This window comes from Frankliniella occidentalis, unplaced genomic scaffold (genome assembly GCF_000697945.3).
Source record: "Frankliniella occidentalis isolate FOCC.00 unplaced genomic scaffold, Focc_3.1 Scaffold7, whole genome shotgun sequence".
Classification (NCBI taxonomy): Eukaryota; Metazoa; Arthropoda; class Insecta; order Thysanoptera; family Thripidae; genus Frankliniella; species Frankliniella occidentalis.
In genome coordinates, this window is record NW_026267137.1 from 1,173,701 (window position 1) to 1,185,844 (window position 12,144).

The window sequence follows — 12,144 nt, forward strand, 5'->3', positions numbered from 1 at the left end:
TACCATGTATCGTTCCAGCATCGTTTGCACAGTCACTTCTCACTCACTGGGACTTCCCTTGACACTGCAGCCCACGGGGCGCACGCCCTCGCCGTGGTTCGCTGATGTCCACCCGCGCCGTGGAGGCGGTGACGGTCAGCTCCAGCTCCAGGCCACGAAGGAACAGCACGCACGGCGCGGCCACGCAGGAGGACGCCGACGACGATGCAGCAGGGACTGATGACGACAGCGACGTCCCCAGCGACGCCTTGCTGAAGTCCACGTCACCGCTGCCCGAGTCGATCGAGGACTGGCCGCTGCCCGACGACCGTCTGTTCAAGGAGGACGAGCCGCAGATGCCGCAGCGTCCGGTCGGCAGCAGGACGACGCCCGGCACGGGGGGCGCCGGGCCGACAGAGCCCATCTCGCACCGGCCGGTCCCAGATGAGAACGGGCTGTACCCGGAGGAAGTGGCCTCGCTGCGCGCGCTGGGGCTGCGGCCCCTCGACCTGGAGGCCATCGGCATCACGCTCAGCTCGGCGGCGGCCCCCGGCGGCGCGCTGCTCCTGCTGCCCATGGACGCCCAGGCCGCGCTGCGGCAGGCCCACGCCGCCCAGAAGAAGTCCCACAAGCAGATGCGGACGCTGGCCTGGCACTGCGCGCCGCACCTTGCGCTCAAGCTGCCCGAGGAGTCGCCGCTGCAGTTCTCGCGGCCGCTGCCCGTCAGCTCGCGTATGCGCTCGCGGGGCCTGGACCTCTCGGACCCGCAGCGGCTCATGCGGGCCAAGCTGGGGCGCCTTGGCCACGCCACGGGCGGCGCCGGCGCCAGGAGCAAGGCCTCCACCACCGGCTCAGCCAGGGCGGGCAGCGCCGGCGGCGCCAGCGGCGCGTCTGTGGCCTCTGTGACATCCGGCCGCCGCAGCAGCGTGGGGAACTCATAGAAGTCGTGTGGGGCGGGCTAGTCTGGGAGCGCAAATGACTCAAAATATCGTTTAGCATTTTTGTTTCTATTTCGAGATCTGTCTGTTTATATTCATATATACACACAGCGTTTCACAAGCAAGATATCATTTGTCCTTTTCACTTTTTAAGTGTGCGCTTCATCGTAAAATGGATTAGCATTTCACACAATCAAGTTCTTAAAAAGTGTTGCATTCGCAGAGTAACTAAACACTGAGCAATAATCTCTCGGACTATACAAAATTCATTCTCAACCACGGTTGCTATGATACAAATTTATAAATAACTGTCTTTGTACAAGGTTCACATAATACAGGTAATGAAAGGATTAAGATTGCGGTCATATTCAGCTAGCTCAGTGTCAAATAAACAGTAAGAAGAAACACGGAGGTGTTACGGTGACCTGCATTGCAGGTATATTTTTTTTATTATTTTTTAAATTTTTTGTAAAAATTGCATATTTAAAAATCACAGTCATAACACACCAGTTTTGTATAAACTAGCAGATAGAAAAGTTTTGTATTAAAAGAAGAAAGCTGACTATTGGGGCTGGACTCTTGCAGTTTCTTTTCACTAGGTGTTGAACAGAGCGACATTAGGATGGGAATACAGTGCTGTTGCCTGCAACTGCACTGATGTCATCTCTTTGACCATCTTCTTCTGTTACAAACTTCCCTCCTGTGAACAATCCAGTCAGAGTCCATGTGTTAGTCAACACCACTAGTCCTTTTAAAATGTGAGAAATCTTTAAAATGACCGTGTTCTAGCAGGATATGTAATTAGGGTTCCAAAAGAAAGCGAAATGACACATAATGAGTTTGTTTTAATGATAAAAATGACATGCAAACAGATTCTAAATTCTGCACATGTACTTCTCTACAACACAAAAATAGCAATTTGAAAAAAAAATGGAAAAAAAAAGTTTCTAAACGATTAACATCTAGAGGATTGACCCTTCACAGCACCAACGATCGGTACACTTAAGAAAAGCAGTCATAGTGCATTACAATCTCTTAACAAATTCAGAAAATAGATGGCAAATTAGAACATATGATGAAATGACAATGTACAATGATACGGAAGTTACCTCTCATGAAAATTAAAATGAAGATTTGATAAGAAGATGTTAAGAGTGTTCCCTCACTAACAGTTCATGGAATGAGAGCATTTATGCTTTAGGCACAAATATAAAATTGGTTTATATACACTATAGTGGTGAGAATCATAAAAATCTGTACAGATGACAAAGAAAGATGCAATTTGCACCATGCCCCGAGAGACAACCCACAAAAACACTTCATTGTAAAATGATGACACCTCTGAAACTCAGGTCATATGACAATTCATTGGATGACTTTATCACATAGAAAAACAAGGCTAAAATGTCTAAAAGAGACCTCATAAGTTAATTTCTAATATTGTTTTCCCCCTAGATCAAAAGTCAGGTTTCTCATAAAATCTGACAGGATCTGCAATAAAGGTGCATGAAATTTGAATTTTAATGCACACAACAATGATTGATTTGTTGAGGAATGAAATCATGCACTTGACTAAATTTTAGTCATGGAATAAAGTTCCTCAAGATAGTAACAGAGCTTACATTACTGAGACCCATTGTGGTTGTCACCATTATCGATGAAACTGTTGCCATTTATCACAAATGTAGTGCCAAGACCATATAAATGTCCACAGTATTTGGCATCATCAATGTTGTCCTCAAAAAACATCTGGAAATTGGAATATTTTGTTAATGTAAAGAGAGGATTCTTAAAACATACAGATGAAAGATAAACTGCAAATAATACCACATACCTCTCTCATTTTGAAAAAGGCCATCCCCGTTAGTAAGGAATCACTTCCAGCCTGATGCTGGGGACCCACCCTCATCAATTCCAGCTGATCTGCCACTTCTTGCAGTCCTCCTTTCAGGTTTTTACAGCTCTTCATAAGGTACTAGAACATTTGAAAAAAATAAGCATGCAGCAAATGCAGGAAATGACGCCTACTATTCTTAATATTATTAGGCAATTAATAAATAATAATAGTACTGATAATTACCTTGACATCATATATAACAGGGAAGTAAATTCTCAAAAGTTCAAAGAATTCACTTTCTGATTCAGGTAAGTTTTGGTCAGTGAGTAATTTTAGAAGGTAACAGAAGTCATAACCACTGAAAGGCAAAAGAAAATAAGATTATTTGTGTAGTAGAATAGAAAAATATAATTAAAAGACACCTCACATAGATTTTCAGACTAACATAGGAGCAGTAAAAGACTAGAACATTACCTGTGAAATGAAAGCCATTTTATATTGTCCATAAGTACAATACCCGATGTCATCAACAGCTCAGCAAAGTACAATGGTTCTATTCCGTCTTCCTCATGCTTCTTAAATTGAATTCCTGAGTTGGTTAGTAATTCAATACTGTCTTGGGCGTACATGTCCTCTCTGCAAGAAGATATGACTTGTATTTAAGCATAAAAGCTAGAAAAATAGGCCCATCATGATATTAACATTATAGGTCAACATACGATAGATTGAATTTGAAGTTAAACTGCCATGTGGTGTAAGGCCCTCTGGGTGTTTTGCCTTGCTCATCCAAGAATGTGAGCCCAAGTTGAATGATCCGCAAGAGATCAACATTACACCGAAGAAGTTGGTATTGGTAATCAGCGGTACTTCTGAATTCACCAATGGGTCTTGCTACAACCCCAGGGAATTCAGTGTCCTAAAACAAAATATATTGTAATAACTTACAGTACACTCATCAGGGAATATGATTATTTATTATTAGCTCTTGACAACTGCTTACCATTGCCACATAGTTATACTTTTGCACAATTTGCCTGATGGTACGGAACTCTTTATCCAAATTGTGTGCCCACACATCGCAAATACCACATTCTTCGTTGTTCATAGACATATTATTATGATGTACATTATTTACTGTGCTATTGCCTGTGAAAAAAAAAAAATATAGCAATTTAGCCAACACCTACACAATTCACTTTGGACAACATATAACACTACAGGTAAACTAATATTACCTGTCGCACTGGGCATCTTTACTACCCACTATCTTGGTAGCAGGGCACGCTTGGCACCCGGGGCCTGTTGATGGACGTCCACTGTTAAGCTATTTCTTCTCACCTGCATACAGAAAGTACCAATTGATGTTTCAACTTCAAACGACAGAAGAAAAAAAGAGACATTAGAGGACTGTAGAATGCTGATGAATTCCATAAGCACTTATCACAAGAAATTTAAGGACAATAACTAAACAATAATGTGGATGTAAAGAACCTAAGGGATAGATTGAAAGTAAGATTCTCGAATTGAAACACAGAAGTACAGAAATTGGGTTACACAAAGTAAGAATTTTGTTGTTTTGATTACCTTTCAAAATCAACTTAACCTCAAATCCTGATGTACACAAACTTTTGACAAACCAATAAGGCTGTCATCTAGGCCCTTACTTATGCTTTTGAACGGTAGAATACAACCGTGACAGAACTAAATTATTTTTAATTTTCTCTATTAAGTTAAATGTGACAGCGAATGAATGAGCGATGGCTGAAGGCACGCACCAAGAATAAATGTTCACCTTGTCTCCGTCCTAACCTCAAAACGGTAGGCGTAATGCTAGTTGTGGTTCAAGTGTAAAAGGCTCTACAGCATTTGTCACAGTCGATCATTTTTAACAATAATTTTAATATAACGAGGATCTTTGAGTTTATACGGAAATAAGGTGAAGACGCTCATCAAAGACAACAAGATCTGCGCCAACACCGATACATATTTTATCTAAAACTTTATAGCTTCGATTGGGACAAATTTATTTTACAAAGTAATTTAATGTTCTTTCTAACCTGTTCCAAAATTGCAGGGGGGTTTAACACAGCTGGAAATTAAACTCAGGAATTATTTTGGTGCCAAATTGTGTTGTGGTACTATGCGAAGTACGAACTGCTAAGTTGATTTCTTTTGTTCTGCTCGCATCTGTTTGACAGGAGACGCCAAGCACAACGCTAGGCTAGAGTTCGTCTAAAATCTAGGAAAGAAGTACGCGATCGATTCTACATAATTCCATTTGAGAGGTTTAACCTTTACAACAAAGAAGTGTAATTGATTTAAAATGACGGGAAATACGTCAAAAACTCTCCAGTCAAAAAACATTTTAAAAATAAGACAGTCACGCAAAGCACATCGGTCTGCGCGCGCTTTTCAAACATGTAGCGCTGAGGCTACAAAGTATGAGATTTGCAGGTTCGCTGTAAAGACGCCTGTACTTTTTGATGTGATAAGGAAAGCGAGCACTCGGTCGATCAACTTATGGAGAACTTCGCTCCACGGGAGAAGATCACAAGGATCGGCCAGAAATATAATAAAACGGACTTTGAGTAGAGCTCGCAGTCGTTCTTGCTCCCGATTTCGATCAAGCACTGCCTAAAACAAATGCCGTGATATGTCCCCCTGGTCTAACCGGGATGCAGTCCCGCAGCCGTCTTTGTCTACCGAATCTTACCCCAGAGCTCCGTGCGAATAGGCAACCCGGCCGCAGCACTCCTAAATCCGGAAAAATAGTGTACCCATCCACTCGCTTCAACGGGCCAAAACGGCCACCCCGTAGAAACGCATAACAAAAGTTACTCGTCCCAAAACGCACACGAACTGCAGAAATAATGTATACACACATTATATTACCCATATCGATTTCGAATTTCAATAATCGCCGCCTGCTCATTTAGGGGTTGTAGAGGCTCTTCAGGGAGGGGGGGGGGTGCTGTGTGTGCGCCGTGCGCGCCGACCACTGCAGTTCTGCCCGTCAGGGCAAAGTCGCTCGCTCTCCCTTTCTCCTCCTCCTCACTCCATTCCATAAGCGCGCTCCATCCCGGGCAGCAGGTTTATTTTCAGCAGGCTTTGCATGTTTTTAGAACTTCCGCCCCGGTCGGCCGTCCCGTCTCGTGGTGGACGCACGTGCGCCCCCCCCCCCCCCCCCCCCCTCGGGCCTCTTGTACAGCGTGTACAGTCAGCGCATATTGCCAAAAAGTACGGTATAGACTTTGGAGGAGGCGAAAGCCAAGAGGCCAATATACTTGCGAAGCGAGTCGTTACCTGACAGTCAAACTACTGACTGTCTGTCTGTCTGCCCGCGTATGCCCGTATCCTCGTCTATCGAAGTAATCTGCGATGCACCGTGCACCGTGCCCGTACCGTCAGGGTCAGCTGAGTGAAACGCGTTTTATTCTCAAGGATGAGCAGCGCGTATGGACGCCTGGGTCGATCATATACAGCCCATCTCTGTGTGAAGGTGTGTGTTTAGAGAGTATTCCTTGGAGCAGAGCAGCTATGTTGCAGCGTCTGAAACGTTCCAATTTGCCGCCTCGCCCGTGACTTTGTTAGTACCCACTTTCGGCAGCCCCGTCGTCTAGGCTAGGTGCGCCTAGCGCAGCGCCAGCCTGTTGTGCCGGGGAGGCCGCCCGGCGGCTAGGCAGGCCCGCTCGGCACAACCGTCGGCCGGGACTGCCTAGCCGGGCCGGCGCTCCCGGGCTGCGGCTGGCCACACGGCCACACCACCGTACCGTGGGCTGCGGCCCCACCGTGATCGTGATGCCAGATCTCGGAGAGCTGCTTACCTCGTCATGCACAAACATTTCAGAAGAAAAACCGGCACAATTGTATGCGTCACAAAGTGGTCTGTGTCACCGCGTGGACATACCATACCCAAGCCCGCAAGACTAATTTTGAGGAAAGCTGGTACAAGAAAACAAGAAAACTCGTCGTTCCCTCGCAAAGCTTTGCGTTAAGAATTTTCCCGTTAACATAGCGTCGATAATAGTATATTCGCTCATTTACTTCAGATTTAGCAAAAAAATAAATACCGTCGCTTTTCGGATGTTGCCGGGCACTTATTACCGATCCAAAACTGGGCAATGATTGTGTTATGATGCGAGTTATGATGTTTACTTTGCCGGTTCGCAAAATTTTGTTCTTTCTTATGCTGGAGTAGAGCAAGGGTAAATCCACCAGATCCACGATATTTTTCCTGTTTTTTTTTTTAAAGGGGTGGGGGTGGACGTGCTGGCCACGGGGAGAGACTGCATGACGCTCTTCACTCCCCCCTCCCCCGCACCCCCTCTCCCCTATCCCCCCTGCGGCCGCCCCGCCATCCTGCTGCTGTGAGAAGCCCCGCCAAAACTCGCCGTCCACCTGCCAAGAGCAGGCGGGGCGGGCACCGCGAGCATCAGCTGGGCGGCGAGGCACCCGTCCGACGGCGGTACCCGAGGTGTACCCTGCCCGACGCCAACGCCTTTTCGCGAAGCTATTTTTGTGCCCCTCGCTTCACCGGCATCACGACCGCTGCTGTGGGAAAGAAAATTATTAATAATAGTAAACCTTACATTCCATTGAGTAAGTTGGGGGGGAAAATAGACTCCGCTGATGCTCTTCTATACTGTGGTATCCATCAAGTCGGAATTACAGCCAGGTGTGATGCAGGGTGGGAGTGGGGTGAGGCAAAGGCGGGCGGCGGGCGGTACTCGCGTACGTCGACTTTATATTTAGACCTCGGACGTGTGGGGTGGGTGGGACCGGGTTGGCCCTTGGGTGAAGATCAGGGTCTGCAGGGCCTTGCTCGCGCTCGTCCCTTGGCCCCCTTGGCGCTGGCCGGCCTCATCGACGCGAATAGAGAGGCGCGGAGGGACAGAGATAGCGGCGCGCAGTCCAAAAAAGAAACAGTCTCTTGCGGTCAACGCAACGAAAGAGCTATTTCTGATATTGTTCACAAAAAGTGGAATATGCAACGTATTGTAAACATGCCTTGAGATTTTTCCTTTGATAATTTTCCACTATGTGGTCACGCTCCCATGTTAAATCATAGGCACAAAAAATGAGCAGCTGGGAACGTATTAACGGCGATGGTTCTTGTAAACAGATTTGTTGTCCCTACTACGTTTTCGTTCTAAAATAATAAAGGGAAAATATTGAACAACACGTTTTTACTACTCACTTTCCTCGCCAAATCCAATAATAACTAAAGCAGAATGACAATTATTATTAGGAAACTTATTGAGAATTTGTATGAGAGGGAGGGGGAGGAGGAGGGAGAGGGGGGAGAGGAGAGAGAGAGAAAGATCGCGTGCACAGAGCGGTGCGCCAACTACGACAACACGGCAGCTGCAGCTGGCAAGGCTGCATATGTTGTGTGTGTGTGTGTGTCTCAGGACCCCACTCACAAAGCGGCAACTGCAGAGGTGCGGGTGGGGACTTAGGTGGGTTTAGCAACGCTGCAGCAGCACAGCAGCGCGCGCGCGCGCGCGCACACACACGCACACACACACACACACACGCACACAGAGGATGCAGGCGTCGGGCGTCGGGAGAGGCCTTTATGTTGACATCCTCACCAAGTGAAGCGACAAACGACAGGAGTGAGTGTGTGTGCGTGCGTGCGCGTGTGTGTGTGTGCACGCGCTATTCTGGCACCCACATCCACGACGAACGCCCACACACACTGGCTCGCACGCATAATGCCCCCCCGTGTGTGCACTGCAATGTCAATGCCTTTCCGCAACGCTGAATCCCTGATCAACAAATGAATTTCGTACGTGCCGTCGTTTGTTTTGCTCGATTTCAGGCCACATCATTACCAAGCTGTACAAGGAAATCTGCACCTATACGACGCGAGGGGCCCTCCCAATTGGTTACGAGTATGCCACGGCCCCAGCTGAGTGTATGGCACCCTATCCGTCGTCTCCGTGTACCAACAGTGTGGTGCTATTTCTGCGTCTGTAAGGGCCTCTGCTCTCGCGTCTCCTGCAATGAATGACGTAAGAGCCGGCCTAGCCCCGCCCGCCCCGCCCCGCCACACCCCACTACCGCCTCACCACGCCACGCCACGCTCTCGCTGTCCCGTAGATGGCCAAACTCATCTAGCGGCAGAACTGCGAAGGACGGCCTCTGAACTGCTATGGGTCTGTTTGCCTGTGGGGGAGGGAGACGCCGTTCTACCCAGCAGCTGAGCTGAACAGAGATTGGCAAATGAGAGAAGCGAGGTACCAGATTGCGCGGGATTGCGTAACGCGCAGGTAGGTAGCTGAAGACTTCGCACTTTTTAAAGGATTTAGAAAGCGGTGAAAGAGTACGAATGACTACAATCGCCCCATCGCTTATACGCGGAAAAGGCAAAAATCTGGATGAATTTTTTTGTGACAGTTTTTCACACGGGAAAATTTGCAGCAGCGTAGGTATAGAGTGCGCTTGCACCTAGGCGGCAGCAGCAGTAGTAGTTCGGGTCAACGGCACTAGAGGGGGCTGGAGTCCCACACTGGGGCTGCGCTGCGCCACGGCTGCGCTGGGGGGTGCGGCTGCCACGGCGGGCTGGCAGGCAAGCGGAGCATAGGGCAGCAGAGCGAGCAAAGCCCGCAGAGCCCCTCCGGTAGGGGATGGCTGGGGGATGGTGAGGGGAGGGGGAAGGGGAGGGGGAGGGGGGAGTACGCAGCGAAAAGGTGTAACGGGGTCGTGACCGGGAGGGGGCGGCGGAGAGCAGCCCCAAGCAGCCCCACCAAGGCTACACAGAGAGGCCCACCCGGCCCGGCCACGCCCCGCCGCCCCCCGGGCCTGTCAAAGACTCGCTGTCTTCTGCGAGCTGCTGACTAGATGGACCATGACCTTGTGTAGACATCGACTCATGCGCCCTTGCTGACGACGACGCACGGAGAGAGATAGAGAGTAAACAAAAAATTAATGATGAAATGGCTGAAAAAGCGTTCGCGCCGGGTCTAGATTTTGGGGGTGCAGCCCTTGCATTAAATTGTGATGGCGCCCCTTTTCCTCGCTTACAAGTCGCAGGGGGCTCGTTTTGCATGCCTTTGGCGTTCGCCCCCAACCCAATATCCTGTACGACAGGGCGGGGGTCCCTGCGAGTTGGGGTGGATTTGCAATGCCAAACGAGCGGACCGGACAGACGAGGCTGCCCCCCCAGCCTCAGCGCCAAAGTCGCTATCGGACCCTGCGGGTCACCCGGTTTTGGTTTGTAAATCGCCTTTCGGTAAACATTTCCCTCTTCAAGGTAAACAAACAAATGATGTGTGTCCGGCGGCGCCTTCACGCGGCGCGCCCTCGCTGTCCGATGCCGCCGATGTGATATCCTCACAAATTTAGCAGAGCCTTTTGCAAGGGGGGGGGGGTGAAATAATTCAGAACCAGCTTGTTCTTTTTGAATGCGCAGGAAAGGAAGCGGGCGTTTAGCCCGGTTAGGCCTACTCCATTCATTCTGATCGCTCACTCGCGGATGGACAGAAACACACTGGCTGGGTCGTTAGTTAGTCTCCGCATCCGTTAGGGAAAGTGCCAAGTGCCGACCCATCTGCCCAGCGGACCGGAGCTGGGGTGACACTTTCTCACTCCCTCTCGCTCATGCTTGCTCGCTCGCCCTCCCTCTCTCTCTCTCTCGGTCGCGCCGCGACTACGTCCACTATGCGTGACTCTCCGTTCGCCCCATTTTCTCCTTACTCGTATACTGCAGTCTGGTCTCGCGTCGCAAAGACTAAAAATAAGTCGGCAACAGGGCAAGGCTGCATGAATAATACAAGCACTGTGAATGTATGAATGGGTTCGTCGCTTGTGAGACAATAAACATAAATCACCCAGGAAAAAAATAAACATTAACAAAAAAAAATCTTGATTTTACTAACAGAGTTCTTAAATTAGGACGTAGGGTCTTCTGTCCCGCCCCGTGCCGCCGGTGACAGCTGGAGCCGGGCACTCTCCAGCCAGGTCGACCAGAAGGCGGCCCCTGGAGTCAGCCTGGAGGCGGCCTGGGCCGAGCTGGAGGCACCGGTTCCAGTTTCATTCCAGTCAGGCGGAGAGGCCCGGTGGAGTGCGGCGGCCGCGAAGCAAGTTCACGACCGAGGGAGAGAGAGAGAGGGAGAGAGATGGAGAAGGAGAGAAAGAGTGAGAGAGAGGGTTTTTGTGAAGCTGGTTCGCTTGGGCCAAGTTCAAGGACTTTACTGCTTTGATGCCCGACCCGCTCCCGCTATTCCCACCAGAGGAGGGAGATAAAGCCAACCGAGATGCCCTGCAGAGGGCTGTGTACGCTATTTCAGGACTAACTACTTGCGAAACACTCATTAATGGAATTAAAATAGTAAATGTTCAAGGGAAATGCCATTTTCCAAGGCGTGTTATTTGCCTTCCGTCCCTTTACCACAGCGCCGTACAGCGAGCGAGTTAGGCAGCCCGCTCGCGCACTCTTGCAAGTCCGTACAGTTCACAAAAAATGTCCAGGGACCTCTAGGACTCTAGCCAGCCTGTAGCGAATTGGCAGAAGTAGCAGAGAGATGTCGGATATGGACGCATTGTTACAAATGTCTAAATAAAGATAAAGACAAGACTGACGAAAGATGAGAAATTGATTCAACGACCAAAACATAATCGATCAACAATTCGGGACGATGTGCGACGGCCTTTTTGCGCTCTTGTGTTACTAGGAGGGTGGGTACAGTACTAGTCCTGGTTGCTGGTCTGGATGGTCCGGGCCGGGGCCGGGGGTGTCGACCTGCCAACAAGCCCATGGCAGAGCCCATGGCACAGCGCAAGGTCGGGCATGAGCCTCGCTCCCGCAAGGTCACCTACCCCTTCTTCTTCCCCCTCCCTCCTATCCCGCCGTCTCCCTCGCTCCCTGCTGCCTCGCCTTCTTCTCCGTCACCGGCAAGGTCACCTACCCCTGGGGAGCAGGCCGTCTCTCTCGCACACGTCTCTCCCTCTCCCCATCGCGGCCGTGCGCACTGAGGCTGGGATTGCCATAGGCCCGTCTACACTGTCAACAACAACAACCGCGGCAGACGTAAGTACGCCGCGCCCGCGCCGCCGCCGCTGTAGCTGCCGCTGCAGTTTGGCCTACCTGATGACGCGGTGATTGCGCCAGGCTTTCGTCATTCTGTGTCGGGTTGTGAGTGTACCTCGAGTAGCGAGTGAGTAGTCAATAACATTTGTTACGAAACAAATGCTAATCGCATGTTTTTAAACGTACTCAGTCAGTCGCCTTGTTTATTTCCTTCAATATAAAGTCTGGAGTGGCAACTGCTCTCGCCGCTCGCCGCACAGGGTACTCCTTGGTGTCCGCGGCCCTGCAGAGGCCAGCGGCCCCCGCGGGCTCCTAAGGGGGCACAAAAGCGCAGAAAGGCGGGGCGGGGCGAGGTG

General features: G+C 49.7%; 1 protein-coding gene across 6 annotated transcripts in view; it reads right to left on the minus strand.

Annotated features, from left to right (window-relative positions):
• Positions 1-967: 967 nt before the first annotated feature.
• LOC113212889 (CCR4-NOT transcription complex subunit 7) overlaps positions 968-12,144 on the minus strand; it is a 17,928-nt gene continuing 6,751 nt past the window's right edge. Inside the window, exons 1-9 of one of the 6 annotated variants that reach the window (XM_026431740.2) lie at positions 4,812-4,978; positions 3,990-4,092; positions 3,755-3,900; positions 3,474-3,670; positions 3,229-3,390; positions 2,998-3,112; positions 2,752-2,892; positions 2,540-2,666; positions 968-1,617 (exon numbers count right to left, since the gene is read on the minus strand). In XM_026431740.2, the coding sequence (XP_026287525.1) occupies positions 2,541-2,666; positions 2,752-2,892; positions 2,998-3,112; positions 3,229-3,390; positions 3,474-3,670; positions 3,755-3,900; positions 3,990-4,005 (903 nt within the window). In that variant the 5' untranslated portion in view covers positions 4,006-4,092; positions 4,812-4,978 and the 3' untranslated portion in view covers positions 968-1,617; position 2,540. Of the gene's footprint in view, positions 1,618-1,742; positions 2,667-2,751; positions 2,893-2,997; positions 3,113-3,228; positions 3,391-3,473; positions 3,671-3,754; positions 3,901-3,989; positions 4,093-4,338; positions 4,364-4,529; positions 4,554-4,811; positions 4,979-12,144 lie in introns of those variants that run through there. The other 5 variants (XM_026431739.2, XM_026431738.2, XM_026431741.2 and 2 more) reach the window with 5 other exon arrangements.